This window comes from Manis javanica, chromosome 10, assembly GCF_040802235.1.
Source record: "Manis javanica isolate MJ-LG chromosome 10, MJ_LKY, whole genome shotgun sequence".
Classification (NCBI taxonomy): domain Eukaryota; kingdom Metazoa; phylum Chordata; class Mammalia; order Pholidota; family Manidae; genus Manis; species Manis javanica.
In genome coordinates, this window is record NC_133165.1 from 95,957,723 (window position 1) to 95,981,401 (window position 23,679).

General features: G+C 33.4%; 1 protein-coding gene across 2 annotated transcripts in view; it reads right to left on the reverse strand.

Annotated features, from left to right (window-relative positions):
* NTN4 (netrin 4) overlaps window positions 1-23,679 on the reverse strand; it is a 105,128-nt gene that overhangs the window by 39,804 nt on the left and 41,645 nt on the right. For both annotated transcript variants that reach the window (XM_037023083.2, XM_037023080.2), the window contains exon 4: window positions 1,470-1,596. In XM_037023083.2, coding sequence (XP_036878978.1) covers window positions 1,470-1,596 — 127 coding nt within the window. The remainder of the gene's footprint in view (window positions 1-1,469; window positions 1,597-23,679) is intronic.

Genomic DNA, 23,679 nt, shown 5'->3' on the forward strand with positions numbered 1-23,679 from the left:
GACCAGTGTCATCCTGTCCTTAGAAAACCCTACATTGTCAGGCATTATTTGAAAAATGACAATTCATATTACATATACAGGCCTGAACTCATGCTCACTAATGGGCCTGGAAGGAACCTCTGGTGGACAGGGGGTGAGAAACTTGGTAGGTAGTTTGATTTGTCCTTCATGATGTACTAGTCAGCTGTTGATGTATAGTGAGTATGAGGCAGTCTCCTACAGAAGCCTCAATTTTCTTATAAAAGAGGCCTGCCTTATTTCTTTTATAACAATTTCTCAAAGGTATTTCTAAGATTATCAGGCAGTGGCAACAAGTGACAAGTCTCTGTGTTCTATATGTATTTAGATATGCAGTTAGTTTCTGTGGAAAGGGCCAGAATGGCACTCTAGGAATTTAGGGGAAATTCTTTGGATTCTTTTGATGAGTGATTTAGAACAAGAACCCAGACATTTTTGTGGAAGTTAACTGTATTTGAATGTTTGTGCTATTGTTTTTTCATTGTTTCCTTGATGTGTTATGATATTTTGACCACAGTCATAATCTGTAAAAAGCATGTTAAAAGATAACTTAAGATTTATGCTTAGAGGAAATCCTTTACATTTCCTAGAAATGAAAATAAATCCATTATTATTCCAAATTATGTACAGGAAGAGACTTCTCACAACTCTACCCACAGTTCTTGCCTTTAATTCCTTGTAAAATTGAAGTTTGTGAGTAAACATTATTATGGGCATGTGTATTTCTCTGAACATTTTGAATTGAAACGAAAAAATGTTTCATATTCCCTTGCTTTTTACCCTCTATCTAATCTCCAACATCAAACCCAAAGTTAGCCCTGATAATGCAGTCTCATTCATGACTAATTGGCTTATTTTCAAATCTGATTTGTTATGTCAAGTGTCATAAATGAAAAAAAGGCATTATGGTATTGTGGAAAAAAAATCATTTAATTTGGAGTCTGAAGACCTGGGATCAAGTCTTGACTATTATTTACTAACTTTGGCAAATTAATCTTACTGAGCCTCAGTTTCCTGATCTCTAAAATGGGATTAACACCACTTCCTTTATACGGTTGTTTTGAGAACTGAATTCAAGATAGCTATTTTCATGACTACAATTCAATATCTCCTCAGCTAGAGGCTAATTGTACACTGCAATGCTCAGTTGCTCTTGTGTCTAGCTATATTTTTATTATGTCAAATTTTCAAGGAAGGTGCTTAGGTCCCACGAGGGGTCCAAGCAAACGGGCAACACATTCTTGGCAAAACAGTCATATTGGCAACTTTGCAGGCAGTAAATGTTTCCAGTGGTTGAGATTATGGTGGGCAGTATTATTATGGGCTGTGTTTATGTAGGTTACAGTGTCTGTCACCCACCACTTTATATTTTGTTTCTAGAAACAACAAGAAGTCTACAGGTAAGTTTATTTTACAAAGAAGGTTTTGAGTCTTGTGGGCTTGAAACTTACTTCTGCACTCTTTAGGAGATCCTGTCTTGCCATCAGCTGCCTCCCAGGGGCGGTCATTGTATAATGGTGCACAGTGCTGGCAGTGGGTGCCTGCTGTGTTGTGCTTACACATACACTTCCCATGAATCTACAAACAAAAATAATCATGAACTGTGAGCACAAACAATGCTAGGAAAGAACATTCTTCCCACAGTCTCATCTCATTGGTTGGCTTTAGCCATATGACATTCATTTAATTTTCTGAGGAAGTTAGTCATCGAGATGGGAGGTCTTTTCTTTAGTTTGTCATATGATTAATTCAAAATATTGCATAATATGTGTTCTTATCTGTAGGTTATATGACCCTATTGAGAAATTCTGAGGTACTGGCTAGGTATTTACTTAAATTTTTAATACCTTAAAATTTTTTAATTCTTTACACCAAAGTAATACATCTTCACTTATAGAAAAGTTAGAAATCTGCAAACCGATCACAAAGTGGGATCACAAAATACCAACATTTGAAGCTTTTTAAAAATATAATTATGTTTAGAACTTATTTTTCACATAAAAATATATTGAGATCATCTCTCCACTTCATTGAATATTCTTGTACAATATACATTTTAATGGCTCCCATGTAATGGTGAACAATTTATTTAATCAATCACCTGTTTTTGGTTATTTAGGCTTTTAAATATTTTTATATATTATATCTTAATTCTATAATGAATATCCTTGTAGCTAACTATTTTTGTACATCTTTACTTAATTTGGAATGTGTTTTCTGGAAATAAAATTGGACCATCAAAATATGTATATTCTTAAGGCTTTGAATACATTTTGTCATAATGACTGGACATTTTCTTTAATCCCCCAACTCAGAATAGTTGAGGGTTTATTCAAATAGGGGTTTCTCACAGGGAGGAATACTTTAATAGAAATCCCTGGGATCTGAGAGTTTAATGATAATTTTAATATTTTTTGTATTATCTCACCAAAAATCTCTAAAAATTAATATTTTGGATCATCTTGAATACTTCCTAATAGTATTGCTATGAATTCCAGTACCAAGATGCATTTATTCACACATGCTGTCATGACTGTACAAATAAAAGTTTGTAAAGTAGCTCAGAATTAGGTTCCTAAATTTGGATCTCTGAGGTGTTCTCTTCCTGAGAAAGAACGTATAAAAGGTATAAAATGCAAACCAGCATAAAAGTAATAAATTATATCAACCAGTCAACAAATACTCAGTGTACATCTAAGGGAGATGCACTATGTTAGACAAGGTTTGGTGTACAAAGCATTACAAAACATAATTTATGTCTTTAATAAAAACATAATGTAGGGAGAAAAAAATATACCTAGAAAAGAGTTATAGATGAACAAGACAATAAATACCTAAGGAACAAAATGGTGTTGGAATTCAAAAGACACAGGAATCACCATAGGTTGGCATTTGTGAATGGTTTTATGAGAGAGGTTGGGTTTTGAGCCTGTCCTTGAAGACAAGCAGAAGGGAAGAAACTTACCAGGAATTAAAAATAAAATGAACCAAGGTGTGGTGCTAGAAGGCTAGAGAGAATCCATAAACAAAGTTTATTTCAATACATCTAAAATATTTGACTGTAGTGGTAAAAGAACTACTAAAAATGTATTGAGTGTGGCCAGAATCACAGTGAGTCCCAGAGTTCACTAAATCTGGAAATAGATAACCAATACATTGATATACTACCGCTTGCCCTAATTTAATACTCGAGTAAATTTTGTTGTCCCAGGAATCCCTTTCTCTTTGAGTTCCCTTGGCATATACATCTTTGTTTCCATTGGTAGAGGCACTGGAAGGAAGGTCCCCTAGTCATTCCACTGCATAACAGCAAATGCATTATCCAAGTGTGTTATATGACTACTAATGAACTTCTGCTCACGTAATGTTCAAGGGCAGGAATTATATAGGGCTTGGAGAACTCCAGGCTACTTACAAATGAACCACATTAGCCTAAAAGTTATAATCTGGAAATTTCACAAGTAACACTTTTAGTAATCGTATTTCCAAATTTCATTTCTGCATATCATTATGATAAGGTTTTTGTGCTTAATGAAAATTAATTATAGCTGTCCTTTTGGTTTTCAGGGATTAGTAAGGAAACAGACTTTTTTAAGAGGGTGGAATTGGCTCCTTGGAATACAATGCTGTTACAAAAATTTTTGTTGGTTTTCTTTATAGAAACTGAACCGTTGCTACAGATTTAATTTACTGGTTTTGGTTTTGAAATGTCCAAGTGTGAGTTGAGTTGTAGTTACCTTCTTTCTTGGGATTCCCTTTGTGACTATCTCTGCTGGAAGGAATTCATACGTAAAATTCATGGAGTTGTAAGAGTTTACTATACATCTCCATTCACACACCCAGGAAAGCTCTAAAGATAAATCTACACTTAGGAGATCTGCAGGAATGCAATTTCTGCTGCTCTGTAAGAGTGATATCTTTTCATCCTAGCTCCTGGATATCTGATTTTTCATGGATTCTGATAGAAATGCTCCAGACCTACTTCTTTTATTAAATCTTTTAAATTCAGTATTCCACATCATGATGCAAAATTAGAAACTCTATCAAATAGTTTCTGCATGGTAAGATTATCTCAGTAAAAGCTGGATGATTCTTTGTTTACTTGTACTAGATGTTGATTTCAAACAAAATGGAGTCTTTAGGAAAACTGAATAATAAAAATCTTCTGAAGTTGAAGAGTTTAGTAAAGTGAAGGCATACTTATATAGCTGATAGAGGAGTTGGTAGGATGAAGATGAGTGGGAAGAGCAGTTGTCTAAATTCTAAAACCTGTAAGAAAAAAAAACCCCAAAAAACCCACATAAAAAAACCACCCTGATACAAATATTTGATAGAATTAGAGTCAGAAAATCCCTAGAATAAACCATCCTTAATCCATTACTACTATTAAGGGGATTATTTGGAGTATTATCTGAGGAGGGCATTTGAGAAAATGTTAAAAAGTCTAAAGTAAATATGGTAGAGACCAAGGTCAATAAATGCTATCTGATATAACTTCTAAGTGAGGCTGTATCTTGAAGAACGCATAAGATTTTCCTTAGGGAGCAAAGACAAGAAGATAAGAATCCCAAAGGAATATTCTGGGAATAGTCAATAAAAAACCCGGAAAGCATGTGTTGGAGAGGTAGGTTCTATATAAGATCATGGAACACATTAAATATCAACTTAAGATGCTGGAGTTTATCCTGTGGTACTGAAGATCCACAGAAGATTTTTGAGTAAGGAAATGTTTGAAAGGTATATTAAATACACTTTCTTTTCTTCTCTTTTAAAAAATTTCTTTTCTACCTCCTATTTTGCCTCTGTTCTTTCTTCTCCCTCCTCCTTTATTATTTTTTCCTTATATTTTTATCCCAGCTTATGCTTTCCAACAGCCAGTGTTACCCACATGCATTTTCTGATAAGGTGAGAATTTAAAAATGTTGTCTGTTCTTATTTTACTGCCTTTTTGTATCTTTTCTACTTTTTAACAACCATTTTTTGAGTACTATATAAAGACAGATGCTGCAAGGTATTCTCAGTTTTCCTTAGAGGAACTGAGCTATTATTACAGGTCAATTTATCAGATTTGGTTTTGGAATACCAAAAGCCAAGGCCAATAAGTAATTTTATCCAACTCACAGGTTAGCCCAGCCCACAAATTCCAGACCTTAGGAGGTCACAGACATTTAGGGAAATCTCATCAAACATTCACCTGTATCACAAGATAATGTGAACAGGTCAGTTCCCTCTGGAGTAAGGATTTTGGAGCATTCCCTTGCTCCCACACGCTGAGAATTGGGATGAACCTCCCAGGGTCTGAAAGATGCCAGCCCAGCAAATTTTTCCGCACTAGAAAATTTCAAGGAGCTGTCATTTTGAAAATTACCAAAAATAGCTGTAAATCATTACCTAGACCATTTAAAACAAGAAATCCTTCCTCAGCGATACAACTGTTACTGTTCAAGCTTGAAAGATCACCCACTATTTGATGCTCGTGAAAAATGTGCAAGTAACACTATGTCTTCATTGAAAAAAAAACAGAAAAAGGAAACTTTAGTAACAAGTTAAACATAGCTCTTGTTTGTTACACAAACATAAACTAGGTAGAAGGAAAATGGGATTATGTACTTAAGGCTTAGTTGAAGAAGAATGGTGTCGGCTCTCTAACTGGAAAATGAGGAAATCTATTTTAACAACAAATTTTTAACTCCTAGTTACCTAAGAGGTACACCTTGGTATTGTGGATATTCTATGAATTTCATAACCCCCTCTATTAAACTAAGAGTAGTTTATTCTGTTGATGTCAAAAATTTTTCCACCTGTACCTAATATTATTTATTTGTTACTAATATTAACCTACTCACCAGTCATTTTTAACTTGTTTATCTTTTTTTTAAGGTATCATTAATATACAATCTTATGAAAGTTTCACATGAGCAACATTGTGGTTACTACATTCACCCATATTATCAAGTCTCCCCAAAATCCCATTGCAGTCACTGTCCATCAACATAGTAAGATTTAGCTTGTTTACCTTATAAGGAAGGACTCACACAAACTTTGAGCCAGTAATTTAAGTAATTATTGAAATGGCATGCTCATTAATAGCTGTGTATTTTGGTATCAGATATTATATATTAGAGCCAAATAGACATGGAAGAAGAAATACCATTTCTTCACATTTGAGGCTACAGACATAGGAATCTAGGTGAGGAGCAAAGTAAGGAAATTATTATCTTTCAAATCCATTACTGAAGATACACGGGTGTTGCCTAGAAAAGCTGCATTTTTTTATTGTTCATTTTGAGGCAGAAGGCCTTCTAGTAGTCATCAACCATGGAGCTGAGGAAACTAGCCATGGCAAGAGTTTGTGAGAATCTGGTCATTGACGGTGTCAGGCATATGGGTTTGACAGTCACTTCTCAAGATGTTGTAGAATATTTAAACTAGATGGAAAACTGGGTTAAACAACTTTACAGTCCTTCTAGTCTTAAAGTTCTATGACTTTAAGGCTTGCCTTTCTTTGTTGTGAATACTGCTTGGTTGTTGACAACTAAATACCCATAATTTTTTGTGAGCCACCTGAGATACTTCAGTGTCATATGGCTGGACCTTATTGCCACCTCACCAATGCAAACTGTTTCCAAATCATCTGAAGATCAAACAAGGGACAGCTAGGAGAGTATCTCTTCTTTCTTGCAGGCACTACTTGAGATACAAATGAAAATATAAATAAATCTTAATAGTCTCCGAAAACTAAACTAAGTTTTATTCTTTCTCATTTTTCTCCCACTGTTTTCCTCCTCTACTGCATTTTCCCCACTGCTTGTGGCTAAAGAAATCATAGACTAAATATCATCCTAACTCCTGCTTTCCAAATAAGGGTAGTGCTTACCACAGACATTCACAGTAATGGAATTACCAAAGCAAACAATCAATCTGGCTAATGCTTTGGAGGACTCACATTAACTTGAATTCTTTTAGGAATGTCTGATAAAATTTGCTTCCCAACTGCTTTCCAAGAAAGAAAGGTACAACTGTTGTTCAAGTTCTACTAAAAATTTTAATGAAAATTAGCAGGGAAAAAAAGATTTTACAGCTAAGTATTTGGAAATTCTTGAATTTCATAGAGTCCTTGTGCTGTTGTGTTAATTGGTTACATATACATGATTTTTTTTTACATTCTTTACCATTCAATTTTGAATTCCAATGGAAAATGAATCTTTTTTCATACTGCCATTGGAACTTTGAAAAATGTTTGTGAAAAGAGGATGCAAACAGTGCCTATTCTATGCCCACTTAAAGGCAGCTGCAGCAATTCACGAACCTCCATTTAGCTATGACAGATGATTTAGAAGTGGAACAATGCTATGCAACAATTTAAGACAAAATGTGAAGGCAAAAACTGATTAATTTCTAAAGAGATATAACTAGAATAACAGGCTAACCTGTTTTAACTTGCTCCTCTTATGCAGGACAAAAACATGCACAGTAATGCTGAAGCACAAACCTTTGAATAGAAAGCATTGTGAGGAAAACGTGTCTTTTCATTAATGAATAAAATCCTTTTTTCCATTAAAGGTTTGCATATTTTAATTTAACAGAAGAAGTGAGAGTTCTATGGTGAATATGAGGCATGAAAATTGAGTTTGGTGGAAAAGGAGGCTTAACACATACTGTCAGAATGGGGCAAAAAAGGTTGAAGATAGAATATTCCAACTCTTGCCCAATAATATATATGGTATAAATGCAAGCAGTTGAAAAGCTCTATAATCTATTCATTCATCTGTACTTGAACACTAGAGAAAACAGCTCTAGTAAGAAAGCAAGAGCAATAAAATAAAGATAGATATAAAGCAGAAATAATTAAAGAATGAAAATTGGCCAATACTTAAGATCTCTCTTCCCAGCCAACCAGTTGCCTGAAAAATTTTTCAGTAGAGATTCATTCCTTTAGCTCTTTAATTGTGTATTAGGTCCAGGAGGTCTCTACAAAAATGCACTTATGCTTAGGAGGGGCAAATCCTTAAATTATTAGCAACAAACATATCAGCAGGGATTATGACCATCTGTTCTCAATACTAGGACTGGACTCAGAGTTGCCTAGAGGAGAAAGTGACTTACTGATGAAGGGAAAGGGAATATTTCAAGGGAAGAGGGAAGGAGCCAAAGATAAACTGTGCCTACTTCACTGTTTCACCAAGAACCTAGCTCTGGCTGACAAAGCTGGAAAAAAGCATGAATGGAGCCCATGCAAATTTCACAAGAAAACTCCATTTAGTGCACTGTATGGTAATTATGTGCACTCTCTGTCTCCCTCCAATAGACTGTAAACTCTTCCAAGGAAGAAACAGTGGCTTAAATTTCTTTGAATCCTCAGTAAGTGGAATATAATGGGTTTTCAATAAATACATGTTAGTTTTTTATTCAGTCAATATATATCTAATGGAGCATTAAGAACCTTAGTTATTGAGTTTAATTCCATTTTAAAAACTTGTCAAGAAGGCAGGGTGCTAATTATGCATTTGAAATGGGAAAGGGATACTTTAAATTGTTTGTCACACAGCAGGATTTTGGATAAAGTAGGATTGAGGGATGTTCATCTTTGTCCAGAGTCTTCCTCAAAAGGGATATACTAGCTCATATCTGGGCAAGGCCTGTTGGTAAATATGTTCTTACATATAGTGGTCATCTGTAGTTGCTCTGGGAGATCTACTATAAGCCCAAAGAACATGGGTCAGTCATGTAGGGAAATGGGAATGATAATAATGATAGTGTTGATGATAAATAATAGCAATAATAGTATTAGTAGCTAATATTGAGTAGCACCCTATACCAGGCACTGTCTAGATAGTGTATAAATATTAACCCATTGGATATATACAAGTACCCTGTAAGATAGTTACAATTATCATCACCATTTCACAAAACAGGTTGCCTTTCCGTTTTGTTGATAATTTCCTTCACTGTGCAGAAAGAAACTTTTTAGTTTGATGCAGTTCTGTTTGTTAATTTTGTTTTTATTTCCCTTGCCTTAGAGTCAGATCCAAAAAAACATTGCTAAGATCAATGTTAAGGAGCTTACTGCCTATATTTTTGTCCAGGAGTTTTATGGTTTCATGTCTTACTTTCAAGCCTTTAATCCATTTCAAGTTGATTTTTTAAAAATTTTGGTATCATTAATGTACAATTACATGAGCAATATTGTAGTTACTAGACTCTTCCCATTATCAAGTCCCCACCACATACCCCATTACAGTCACTGTCCATCAGCGTAGTAAGATGCTATAGAATCACTACTTGTCTTCTCTGTGTTGTACTGCCTTCCCCATGCCTTCCCCTACATTATGTGTGCTAATCATAATGCCCCCTTTTTCCCCCTTTTCCCTCCCTTCCCACCCATCCTCCCCAGTCCCTTTCCCTTTGGTATCTGTTAGTCCATTCTTGGGTTCTGTGAGTCTGCTGCTGTTTTGTTCCTTCAGTTTTTTCTTTCTTCTTATACCCCACAGATGAGTGAAATCATTTGATACTTGTCTTTCTCTGCCTGGCTTATTTCACTGAGCATAATACCCTCTAGCTCCATCCATGTTGTTGCAAATGATAGGATTTGTTTTCTTCTTATGGCTGAATTATATTCCATTGTGCATACATTTGTCTACTGACGGACATGTAGGTTGTTTCCATTTCTTGGCTGTTGTAAATAGTGCTGCAATAAACATAGGGGTGCATATGTCTTTTTCAAACTGGGCTTCTGCATTCTTAGGGTAAATTCCTAGGAGTGGAATTCCTGGGTCAAATGGTATTTCTATTTTGAATTTTTTGAGGAACTTCCATACTGCTTTCCACAATGGTTGAACTAGTTTACATTCCCACCAGCAGTGTAGGAGAATTTCCCTTTCTCCACATCCTTGCCAACATTTGTTGTTGTTTGTCTTTTGGATGTTGGCCATCCTAACTGGTGTGAGGTGATAGCTCATTGTGGTTTTATTTGCATTTCTCTGATGATTAGTGATGTGGAGCATCTTTTATTGTGCCTGTTAGCCATCTGAATTTCTTCTTTGGAGAAGTGTCTGTTCAGATCCTCTGCCCATTTTTAAATTGGATTATTTGCTTTTTGTTTGTTGAGGTACATGAGCTCTTTATGTATTTTGGATGTCAACCCTTTATTGGATATGTCATTTATGAATATATTCCATTTCAAGTTGATTTTTATATGTGGTGTATGATCATACATCCAACATATGTAAGGAATCATACAATTCAACAAAAGAAAACAGAGAACCCTATTAAAAAATGGGAAAACAGTCTAAATAGACATTTTTCCAAAGAAGTACAATTGTCAGAATGGCTATTATAAAAAAGACAAGAATTAATTCAAAGATTGCTTAAAAGATGTGGTTTCTTTGTATTGTAGTATTACAGCTAGAACTAAAAAAATTAGATGGCCAACAGGCACATAAAGGATGCTTAGCATCACTAATCATCAGGGAAATGTAAATAAAAATCATAATGAGATATTACCTTACAATAATCAGAATGGCTATTATAAAAAAGACAAGAATTTACAAGTGTTGGCAGGGCTGTGGAGAAAAGAAAACCCTTTTGTGCTGTTGGAGGGAATGTAAACTGTTGCAACTATTATGGAAAAGATGCAGCAATTCCACCACTGGGTATCCATCTGAAGATAACAAAAACATTAATTCAAAAATATATATGCACTCCTGTGTTCATTGTAACATTATTTACAATAGCCAAGATACAGAAACAACCTAAGTGTCCATCAATGAATGAATGAGTGGATAAAGATGTAGTATAAATAAATAAAAGAATAAACAATTAATTAAATGGAATTTACTCAGTCATAAAAAAAGAATGAAATCCTGTCATTTGCAACAACATGGAGGGACCTTGATGGTATTATGCTGAATGAAGTAAGTCATACAGAGAAAGACAAATATTAAATGATTCCACTTACATGTGGAATCTAAAACACAAAATCAAGAAACAAAATAAAACAAAGCCCACACTCACTGATACAGAAAATTGGTGGTTGCCAGAGGAGAAGAGGGCTGTGGGGATGGAAAATCGGTGAAGGGGGATTAAGAAATACAAACTTCTGGTTATAGAAGGAGAAAGTCATGGGGATGTAATATACAGCATGGGGAATATAGTCAATAACATTGTATTAACTTTATAAGGTGACAGATGGTAACTGACTTTTTGTGCGGTCCATTTTGCAATGCATACAAATGTCAAATCACTATGTTGTACACCTGAAACTGACATATTATTGTATGTCAGTCATATCTCAAATTTAAAAAAAATTATTTGTAGAATGCACCTCTTTTCTGTTATTTACTTCCTATTATGATCTGGTAGGAATAGTAATAACTCATAGTGTAATGGCTTTTACAATCAGTTTTAATTTAGGGTATAAGGAATGATAAGTGAGAACACTGCGTAACCTAATGATTTCAGTACATTTTAAGATTCAGGTTGCTTGCTTATTTCCATTTTTTCATGTGTAAAATTTTGTATGCCCCAAAACTTTGATTTGTGTACCTAAGTGGTAGTTTTCATCTGCACCATTGTGCCTGCTGTTTATCATAAGAAATCAGGAATTAAAAGAGTATTCAGAAGCATGCATACACACACAGAAAATTTCCAAATGCTACCAAATCTGTGTGGCATTAATTCTGAATTGTGGGCATTAATTCGAAGATTGCTTAAAAGATGTGGTTTCTTTGTTTTGTAGTATTATAGCTAGAACTAAAAAAATTAAGTTTTGTGTTTTATCTTTCCACATCCATCCATGGCCCCTTTTGTGAAAATTAGATAATTGGCCAAACTGAAAGAAGACAAAGCAAAAACAAACTTCCCAAACCCACCCATCTGCGGGGGTGGGTGGGGGGTGAAACTGCTCCAGGGCAGAGAAAAGCATCATCTGGGTTTTTCAGATAAATTGCAGAACATTTTAGAGTTTAAAAATATTGTTAGTAAAATAACCTCATTTAATAAGCTAAGTGAAAGAGGGTTTTAAAATATTCCCATTGTTTTAAAATGTACTATTTTTACATACTTAACAGTTTTTTTTATATATGAGCACTATGGTTTAATTTTCAGTTCTTGAGTAATTTTAGGTAAGATTTTCTTTCACCCTTCAGAGTAGTGATTTCCCTGAACAAAGAAAATCTCTCTCTCTTATTGTGAGTCCACGGTTAGGGAATACTTTTATTTATAACCATGGGCTTAAGAGGTTCAAAATGGCATCTTTTGGGAAACCACATTATGAGAATACCCTTTCTTTACATATTTCCCTGACTGGCAAATGATATTTATTCTGTCAGATAAAACTGTGAAAGACTTTGAAATGCACCCCCCACCCACCACCCAATCTCCCCTGCCAAAAAGACAAGAATGAGTGTTCTCTCTGCCTTACTAGGTTACCTCTGCCTTTTATTATCATTGAACTATTTTACAGCTCTGTAAGTTGAATAAAATTAATAGTAATGCAAATAATTCTTATTCATAGAAATACAAATCGGTTGTATCTGATAGAATTCAAGTGATCATCGCCCTTAGCATTGACCTGTTTTGCATCTATTTGTAAATATATTTCAGCATTTGTGTTATTTGCCTATGTATGTGTGGTCATTTAAATTCTCCTTTGAACCATTAACTAATTTATTAGTTAAATAAAATTGTTTACACATCTATTTTACATCTGTGTAGGAGTCATGACTTTACTCTTGAAAACTTATCCTTTAACATTGCCATTTCTTATCCTCCACATTACCGAAAGTTCTTCCATCAAGACTACTTGATACAATATGGATAATACAGACAATGATTCTGTAATATCTTTCTATGTTAACAGTAACTACACCAGTGGGGGTGAGGATTTAATAATTTGGGTAACTGTTGAAGCACTGTGTTGTATATTTGCAACCAATATAAGATACTTCAATAAAAGAAAAAAGAAAATACACAAATCTTTATTAGGGAAAAAGGGAAAAAAAGGATACTTGAGGTTGTACTTTTAAATGTGAAATTTCGACATGCTTAACATAGCTAAATGGTTTTGAATGTTTTATATTTCACTAAGTTAATTCTAATAGTTTCCTCTTTTCAGTATCATCAAGCACTGTCTTTCCTCTGAAACTGTAATAAATATTTCTGCCAGAAAAATGTAAATGGCATTGAATTAAATATTGTGATGCGCAAGAGGCTTATGAAGGTTACATTTAGATAATTTCATACTATTACCAATTTATGTGATTTTTTTCCAGCATTACTTCATTGCATAGTACTGTTTCTTTTTTGTTACTGTTGTTTCCAATGGACTTTAAGAATTATTTCTGTCAGGCTTTTTTAAATGATGTCTGTCCAACAAATATATTTATTTGGAAAAATCCTACAAGGGAATAGAACTAGGTTATATTCATAGTTTGCCTTTAGATTTACATGTGTACAATGACAATAAAGTAAGATATATTGATTTTATGACATTTATTTTGGTGTACTTAAGGCTTTCTTGTCTTATAATATCAAATTAGCTCCTTTTTCCCTCTGTAGCAGCCACAATTTCTTCAGCTGCAAGATACAAAGCAAGAGATAATTGACATACATCATTAGATTCTTGCTGTAGTTCTTGTCCATAGACAGACTGAGTTTCCTGTAATACTATCTAAGAAACTATCACAATATACAGCTAAGTAATTTGAAATTCCCTTCAAACCAAATTACTCCTTGATCACTGTGTACTAGGACAGTTGTACATACCCATTTGACCCATTCCATCTCTGCTCTTAATTTGACCTTAGTTAAGTCTTTTTTTGATAATTTCACTGTGTACATGCCTTTATATACATAAATTTTTCCAATGCAAATCAATAGTAGAACAGGAAACTGAAATCCCAAGAGAGTCTTAAAATACTAGAGTCTCCATCTTAGAATAGTGATGTCATCAGGAGGATTTTTTTTCCTTTCCACAAACACCTAAAATAACTTCTAATAAAATCTCTTCAAGGGAAAAAGGGATCATATCAATTTCAATTTCATAGGACCTACTTAATCTTAATAATTTTAGAAAGAAATAGCAAAAATGGAATTAACAAACATAACTTCTAACGCTCTATTAAAACTATTAACACAACTACTGGGCAAGAACCTGGGAAACTGAGTGAAAGCAAAAACTAGTAGAACTCATTTTGTAAGCAACCAATCTGTCAAGCAGCATTTGACACAGAATGAAGGAGGGAGAATGAAGAAAGGTTTTGTGGGGTTTTGTTCAATGTCTTTTAGGATTTAGATAGATTCTTATAATTAGCTGGGGGCCAGGTAAATTCTATTAGAAATGCTGTAGAGGATTATTGAGTACTTTTCACCCCACTGACATTCACTTGCTCAGTGTATTCACATGGCTTTGGTTGTTTTAAAGTGAAATTCCTTGTCACAGACTATTTTGCATTCTCTTACAAAGTCTTTTTTAAAATTCATTCTAGTTCACATTTCCCACTGTTTTCCTTCTTTCTTAACAGCTCTGTTTGACTGTCACTCAGTATTCTATACAGTGCAGAGGGTGTTACAAAAGTTGACTTGTTTAAGATAAATGAACCCGATTGTAGTACAAGAAGCCAGTTGCTACGGTGTGTTTTTTTCCATAGTTGTTTGCTGTTGAATTAATTCATATTGGAAAATTGCTTTTTTCTAGGTGAATCTTGTAAAACATACTTTTCATTATTGAATATGCTTATATGAAAAATTAAGGTGGAAATACTGATTTATTAAAAACTTACACTTGTTTGGCAACTCTATCAGAATACAGTCATCAAGAAATCTCTGATTATCTATCTATGGCCAGAAATAACAGCCGCACTATTGAAAGAGTTAGTTTTCTTCAAAATCCATCCTGCCAAAGCTATTGCTTTCTAAAACAATCAGCTTAATACTGGAAGTTCAAAAGAAATATATTTATTCTATAAAATTCCTATGTAACTAGCCATGGGTTTTTTATTTGTTTTTTAGCTATTTATTTTTCTTGTTGCAATTATATTCACATAACATAAAATTTATCATTTTAACCATTTTAAAGTGTACAACTGAGTGGTTTTTGATATATTCAAAATGTTGTGCAACTATTACCACCATCTAATCCCAGAGCGTTTTCATCACCCCAAAAAGAAACCTCATGCCCATTAAGCAGTCATTCCTCATTCCCTTCTGAGCTGCAACTTCTGGCAGTCACTAACCTATTTGTCTTCATGAATTTGCCTTTTCTGGACATTACATGTAAAAGGAGTAATATAAGGGTAGCTGTTCATGTCTACCTTCCTCAACTTAGCATAATCTTTTCAAAGTTCATTTATGCTGTAGCATATTATCAGTACTTCATTCCTTTTCATGGTTGGGTAATATTCCACTGTATGGATATTACCACTTTTGTTTATCTATTCATCTATTTATGGATATTGGTTTGTTATCACTTTTTGGCTATTATGAATAATGCCAGTTGCTACAGTGTGTTTTTTTCCATAGTTCATGTATGAACTATGAACATTCATGTACAAGGTTTTGTGATGACATTTCTTTTCAATTCATTTGGGTATATAATGGGGAGTGGCATTGCTGGGTCATATGGTAACTTTATGTTAAAGTTTTTGAGGAACTGCCAGGCTGCCACAGCAGCATACCATTTTACATTCTCTCCAGCTATGTATGAGGGTTCCAGTTTCTCCACATCCTAGCCAATACTTGTAATTGTCTGTCTTTATTATAGTCATCCTAGTGGATGTGAAGTGGTATCTCATTGTGATTTTGGTTTGCATTTTCCTAATGATTAAGGATGTTGAGCATCTTTCAACATGCTTATTGGCTATTTGCATATTTTCTTTGAAAATATGTCTATTCAAATCTTGTCCATTTTTAAATTGGTTACTTGTCTTTTTATGTTGAGTTGTAAGGGTTTTCACATATTCTAGATATTAGACTCTTATCAGATATATGATTTGCAAATATTTTCTCCCATTCTATGGATTATCTTTTCATTATCAAAAAAAATGATAATAAAAAAGCATATTATAATAATGAAAAATTGGTAAAGTCCAATTTATTTATTTTTTCTTTTGTTGCTTGTGCTTTTGGTGTCATATCTGAGAAACCATTTCCTAATCCAAGGTCATGAAGATTTATACCTATGTTTCCTTGTAAGAATTTTATAATTTTAACTCTACATTTAGGCCTTTAATCCCTTTTGAGTTAATTTTTGCATATGATGTAAGGTAGGGAACCAAATTCATTCTTTTATATGTTGTTACCCAGGTGTCCCAGTACAATTTGTTGAAAAGACTATTCTTTCTCCATTAAATAACTCTGACATCTTTGTTGAAAATCAATTAAGCATAAATGTCTATATTTATTTCTGGACTCTGTATCTCATTGATCTTTATATGCCTGTCCTTATGCCAGTACCACACTGTTTTGATTACTGTAGCTTGCAGGAAGTTTTGAAATTGGGAAGCATGAGTCCAACTTTATTATTCTTCAGAGTTGTTTTGGTTACTCAAAGTTCCTTTCCTTTACATATGAATTTCACATTCAGATTGTGCATTTCTGGAAAAAAAAAAAAGGCAGTCGTAATTTTGATAGGGATTTTGTTTAATCTGTAGATCAATCTGGGAGTATTTCCTTCTTATCAATTAAACCTTCCAACTGTTGAACTCAGGATATCTTTTCCTTTATTTAGATCATTCATTTCTTTCAACAGTGTTTCAGAGTTTTCAATATACAGGTACATCTACTCGGTTAAATTTATTTCTATGCATTTTATTCTTCTTTTGATGCCATTGAGAATGGAATTGTTTTCTATCATTTTAAAATTGTTCATTTCTACTGTTTAGAAATACAACTGGCTTTTTTATATTGATCTTGTGTCCTGCAACTTGGTCGAATATGTTCAATTTTTTTCCCCTTATGGATTCCTAAGGTTTCTCTACATACAAGATCATGTCATCTGTGAATAGAAATAGCTTTACTTCTTCCTTCTAATCTCAATGCCTTTTATTTCTTTTTCTTGTCTAAATGCCCTGGCTAAAACTTGCAGTACAATACTGAATAGAAGTTGTGAAAGCAGTCATCCTTGCCTTATTCTTGACCTTAGGGAGAAAGCATTTAGTCTTTCACCATTAGGTATGATGTTAACTGTGATGTTGTCATAGATGTCCTTCATCATGTTGAGTAAGTTTTTCTCTTTAACTAGTTTGTTGAATGTCTTTTTTTTTTCTTTGTAGTCCAGAAAGGATGTTGGATTTTGTCAAATGTTTTTGAGATGATCATGTGATTTTTATCCTTTATTTTATTGTTATGTTGTATTACATTGGTTGAGTTTCTGATATTAAGCCAACCCTGAATCTTAAAATATACATAGTCATCTAGTTTTTTACTGGAACAAAGTTTTATAGCTGAGAATACACTACTTCTCATTTTTCCTATTAGGAAAATGTAACTGTTCCTTCTAACAGTTTGAAAAAATAGTGCACCAGTTATGGCTGAGTTAACAATATTAAGAAAAAAATATTTTAAGGGTTTATTTTGACTAAAAAGCAAAATTAAACTTTTATAGTATGAAGACGGTAGAGGATTTGAAAAGAATATTTTTGAAACTCTAATGATAAATGTTATTAATGAATTAAGTGATAACAACTATTTATTATATTGAAGGATAGCTGTTGTATTAAGGCAGTTTGTCTCTTAATATTTATAAATTTTATTATTCTGTTTTTTTTAAGTCCTACAACTTATGCAAAATGGCTACATGAGATTTGAAATGTTATGAAAAACTATTTGTTGTAAGATGCCTTTGTGCTATAGAAACTCTTTGGTCTCTGAGCATTCTAATAAAGTAAGTTTCACTAATTAGGCAGTGTTTTATTGACATAATATTTTACTATAAGTTGAACTTCATTTTCAGCTTCATAAATATCTGTTATTTAATATATAAAACAGAGAAAGTAGGTTCTTACTTTCTAGTATTTGTATTGCATGATAACAGTTTAATTTCCCGGCAAAACCATTTCAATCCCATTGTAATCTTAAGAACCTGAGGAAATAATGTACAGTGGATGGATTCACAAATGTGTTGTGACATCAGGCCTTTAGCAACAAACAAAATGTAGCATGTAGCATAAAATTAACTTAGTGACATATGCTAGTCACTTTATAAATATTTTGGTTGCTATATTAATTGTAAATTAATATAAATTTTATGATAGGATTATTAAACTTTTTCATATTAAGAAAACAAGAAAAATTAGAATGGCATTTTAAAATTAATATTCAATATAGGTGAAAGAGATATGAATTTCTATTGCAATTTTTTTTATTCAACCTAGAAAAATCATATTACAAATGTTCCAAAAAGTTTTAATGTCATCCATATCCTAAAAAATATTTAAGAAAAACAACATTAAAAAAAAACAATGACAACATCAGAAATGATCTACATGTTTCTCCTTTGCCACAGTTCTCAAAAATCCAATAACTGAAAAGAAATACTAAAGATAATTTAGTTATTCTTTGAAGAAATGTGACTCTGGATCAAAGGTGGAATAATCAATTTGATATTCCTAGTATTTGTATGATTACATTTTATTTACAAAGCATGTTTAAAAGGATTTCCTTTCCTCTAGATGATTTAAAAATAATTACTAGTCTTTATTTTATTGCTTTAAAAGACCACAATAATTGTCACAATGAAAACAACAAGCACCTTAATCTACATGAAACTCTACTGAACAGTTTTGAGGTTGTTTTCTTTCTTAGGTTCTTTTATTTTGACTAAAGAGCAAAATTAAATTTTCACAGTATGAAGGTGGTAGAGGATTTGAAAAAAAATCTTTTTGAAAATCTAATGATAGATTAGATACACAGGGATCCTAATCTCTGCTCTCAATAATGAGACATAACTTTCTACTTATAAAATAAGGTAATAAGAAAATAATCCAATAAAAAAATGGGCACAGGATCTGAACAGACACTTCTCCAAAGAAGAAATTCAGATGGCCAACAGACACATGAAAAGATGCTCCACATCACTAATCATCAGGGAAATGCAAATTAAAACCACAATGAGATATCATCTCACACCAGTTAGGATGGCCAACATCCAAAAGACAAACAACAACAAATGTTGGCAAGGATGTGGAGAAAGGAGAACCCTCATACACTGCTGGTAGGAATGTAAACTAGTTCAACCGTTGTGGAAAGCAGTATGGAAGTTCCTCAAAAAACTAAAAACAGAAATACCATTTGACTCAGGAATTCCACTCTTAGGAATTTACCCTAAGAATGCAGCAGCTCAGTTTGAAAAAGACATATGCACTCCTATGTTTATTGCAGCACTTTACAATAGTCAAGAAATGGAAGCAACCTAAGTGTCCATCAGTAGATGAATGGATAAAGATGTGGTACATATACACAATGGAATATAATTCAGCCATAAGAAGAAAACAAATCCTATCATTTGCAACAACATGGATGGAGCTAGAGGGTATTATGCTCAGTGAAATAAGCCAGGCAGAGAAAGACAAGTATCAAATGATTTCACTCATCTGTGGGGTATAAGAAGAAAGAAAAAACTGAAGGAACAAAACAGCAGCAGACTCACAGAACCCAAGAATGGACTAACAGATACCAAAGGGAAAGGGACTGGGGAGGATGGGTGGGAAGGGAGGGATAAGGGGGAAAACAGGGCATTACGATTAGCACACATAATGTATGGGGGTAGGGACATGGGGAAGGCAGTATATACAGAGAAGACAAGCAATGATTCTAAAGCATCTTACTACACTGATGGACAGAAGCTGTAATGGGGTATGTGGGGGGGACTTGATAACAGGAGTCTAGTAACCATAATGTTGTTTAAGTAATTGTACATTAACAATATCAAACACACACACACACACACACACACACACACATACAAAATAAGGTAATAATACCTGTCCCATGTATTTCTTTAAGGATTAAAGGAGAAAATGTATGTAGATATGTGACATAATAAAAAAGGCATTATTATTAATATTATTAACATTATTATCTGAAATGAGTCTCTTACTTTTAAAATGTCATTAATTAATTCATTTACTGACCCAGAATTTTTTGACCCTATTACATGTTAGATATTGTGAATGTTCCAGTATTTGCCATTAAAGGAGCAGATTGTTTAGCAGATAGGTAAATTAGATATGTAAACAAAAATTTACAGTATAATGAAGTAAGTGTTTTAATTAAGAGAAGTACAAGGACTCTGGGAAGTCTGAGGAATGATTGGGGTTTTGTGTCAAGGCCACTAATAACCTAACTGTTTGACAAAATAGGCTGCAATTCCTTGCTTTGTTATTGAAATTAGGTAGGAAAATTGGAGCGTAGGTATCTTTACTCATACTTCTGTGTAATCTCACAGAGTTGATTTTTTTTTTTTAGTACATATGATACTTTAATTATATGATAAATAAGAATTAAAATATAAATATACTATAACTACAATCTTTAACATCTTTTCAGCATCTAGAAATGCTATAATCCCATATTCTCTTTAATTTTAATGCCTACCAAAGCCTTATCTGTGAAACGAACTCTCTGCCCTTCAGGAATTCTGATAGCTGACCACGCCAGCTGAATTACATGCCTCTTAGTGGTGCCCTTAAAGAAACAAAAATAAAAGGCAAAGGACATCTGATCAGTGTTTACTCTTACAAATTTCATAATTTTTTGTATTATATATAAAATATTTAATAGTGGAACAAATGTAATCACTTTTTCATTTCTAATATATGAGCTCTCTTCAAGCTAAAAATATATCTTAGTTTTTAAGCCATGATTTTCTGTTTTTTCTATCTAAAGATTAAAGAGAAAAACTACAAAGATAACAGAATTCCACATGGCTAAAAAAAAAATCTTATTATGAGTTAACAAATACCATAGTCCTCTATATCTCCACACATGTACTATTTTATTCCACTAAAATATTTACATTGCTAAGATTTAATAGTACTGTAGTTTCAATTATAGTATTAAGATTTTGAATGCAAAATTAACAGATCTCGTTTTCTTCACTGAGATGGTTATAAATATTCTTTCTCTTGTGGAATAATTATTACACACATACACACACATTATTTCAACCTTACATATTTGGTCACTAAAAACTCTTGTTAAGAGGGGAAAAGAGCTTAAATTATACCTATCTTGCACTGAATATAATTGTTTTAGGACAAATTGAAGTACATTTTCAGCTCTTACAAAATTGGCAAGACACAAATGAAACATCATAGATATATGGGTCTTAGAATTGTGAACCAGAATGAGTTATCTATCTGGAACTTCAGCTTTTCTTTTTCCATTTTCAACCACTCACTTCCCGATTTTATTAGCAGTGAAACTGGAAGACTAGGCCTTCTCTTCCCAGAGATCTCCCAATCTCGCTATCCACAGGATGGATCCAAAAACGCCCCACTGAAAAGGAAGTATTCATGAGAAAATTTGCAAAGTGAGATATGTCTTAAATATCTTGGAAGCACTTTAGAGTAAGGAAAATATCAAATTTAAGTTGTTTCTTCCCATATTTATAGAGCCAGCAGCTCAAACCTGTTAAACTCAGTTTTGTATCTTTACAATGATCCAGTTTTGACCTAAATATAGGTGTGTTTCACTTTTTGCAAAGCATGTTATGAAAAGTTGAATGAACAAATATGTATTTTGGAGAGTCAACTTTACTTTTCTATTGGCTTATATTTTAATTTCATAGTTGTCAACTCTGATACCAACATTTTAGCTTTCAGGTATTTTTGTCCTTTAACTTCTCTGTGGAATAGCCAAATGTCTATAAACAAATGTTTAAAGGTTCTGAAGGAACCCTTGAAAGGAACCCCACAGGGAATTCTTCCATGAGTGCAAAAATTATTTTGTAATGTCTCTGGTTCTGAATTTTTATGGTTTCCTTATCATCAGATAAAAACAATAATCTCAGGCAACTCCTTTTCCATTAAAAGAAAGTGTACCTTACTGTCTAGAGAGAAAATAAGGCTAGATTTATAGGCAAGTTTTATAGTCAAAGCACTAAAAATTTCCACCCATGAACATATTTTACTGGCTTGCCCTTCTACTAGGAAACACAGGTAGTAAATGAAGTATAATCAATCAATATTCTGTACACCTTTAATGGCATCTGTAGTTACTCATTGCGAAGGGACTACTGACAAAGATGTACCATAAAACACAGGAATATTGAAATAAGAAGGTTAAGACCTTGAAATGGATTTAGGATAGTCTCACACTAACTGGCAGGCTTTATATTTTATTAATATTGGGAAATATAACATTATGCACTCTGGTGATAGGATTACCCATTCCTCCAGATCCTAATCTGATTATGAATGATTTTGATTTTGCTATGGCCTCCATCAGCAGTGAAAATGATTTAGGGCTAGAGATGGAAGTAAAGGATGGTAGATCCAGAAATCCCGCTTCCTAATAAAACCAAAGATACCCATCAAAGATGGGGGGTACCCCCCAAAAAGGATAGTCACTTCTAAATTATTCACTTTGTAGATTATCCAAATTTATTGCTTTTACTCTTCCTTTCTTTCTTCCCTCTGGGCCATTTCACTAGTTGTTGAATGGAAGAGAAGAGAGAATCAATGATAACTTCTGGTTCCATATTAAAATGTAGATGCCTGGGATGGGTTACCTATCTCCATAAAATCTTTTTTTCTTGGCAGCCTATTGGGGGTGGAGATGGGGTACTATAGTAAATACTCATGAGTGTGAGTAATTGCTCTATTACTGTGACTTCAAGCAAGTAAATTAATCTCTCTGTACTTTAATTTCCCTTATCTGCAGAACAGAAATAAAAATACTACTTTTCAGGGTTGTATTGAGCATCAAGTGAAATAATGCATGGGAAAAGGCTTTACAAAATATAAAACAGCAAACTTTTGGTGGTGGGAATAGTTTTTGCTCTCCCGTGTCCTCACTTTGTTCCTTGCTTAGGTTAGATTCCATGGTCTATCATGATAATCAATACTTTGAACCCAGCTTCATCTCCCTTGCCCCTCCTGTGCTTTCTTCTTTTTTTCCTCTGTTCTTGGCACAGTGTCAACCCCAATTAGTTCCAAATCTTTAACAGCACAGCAACAGCAAAAAGAAAATGGGTTCCAGTGTCTTACAGGCGAATTTAAGCTATGGCTCTGCCCTTTCTTAACTTTTGGGAAGAGTTAACACTTCCAAGCTGCAGTTCTTTATTGAAAAAATGTGATGATAATGGATCACCCAGTTGTGAAGATGGAATTCAATAACATTTGTAGCATGACACCACAAGACCTGGCATACAATAAGCACTCAATAAGTGGTAACGTTTATTAGTAGTCTTTATAATCCACAATGCTTATTTTTTTCCTACATTGAGAAGACCTAAGGCTAATTTACAGATATTCATTTCCAAACATGAAAATGTTTTCCTATATAAAAATATCTTAGAATTCTGATTTGATATTCTCATTTAATAACATTATAATTGTTTTAAGTCTTCTATATTTTTTTCCTTAATACCTTGAAGAGTCAAGAACTTTCTAATTATTACTTTTGGCTCAATCACAGCCCAGTAAAGAATTTCTAAAAAGA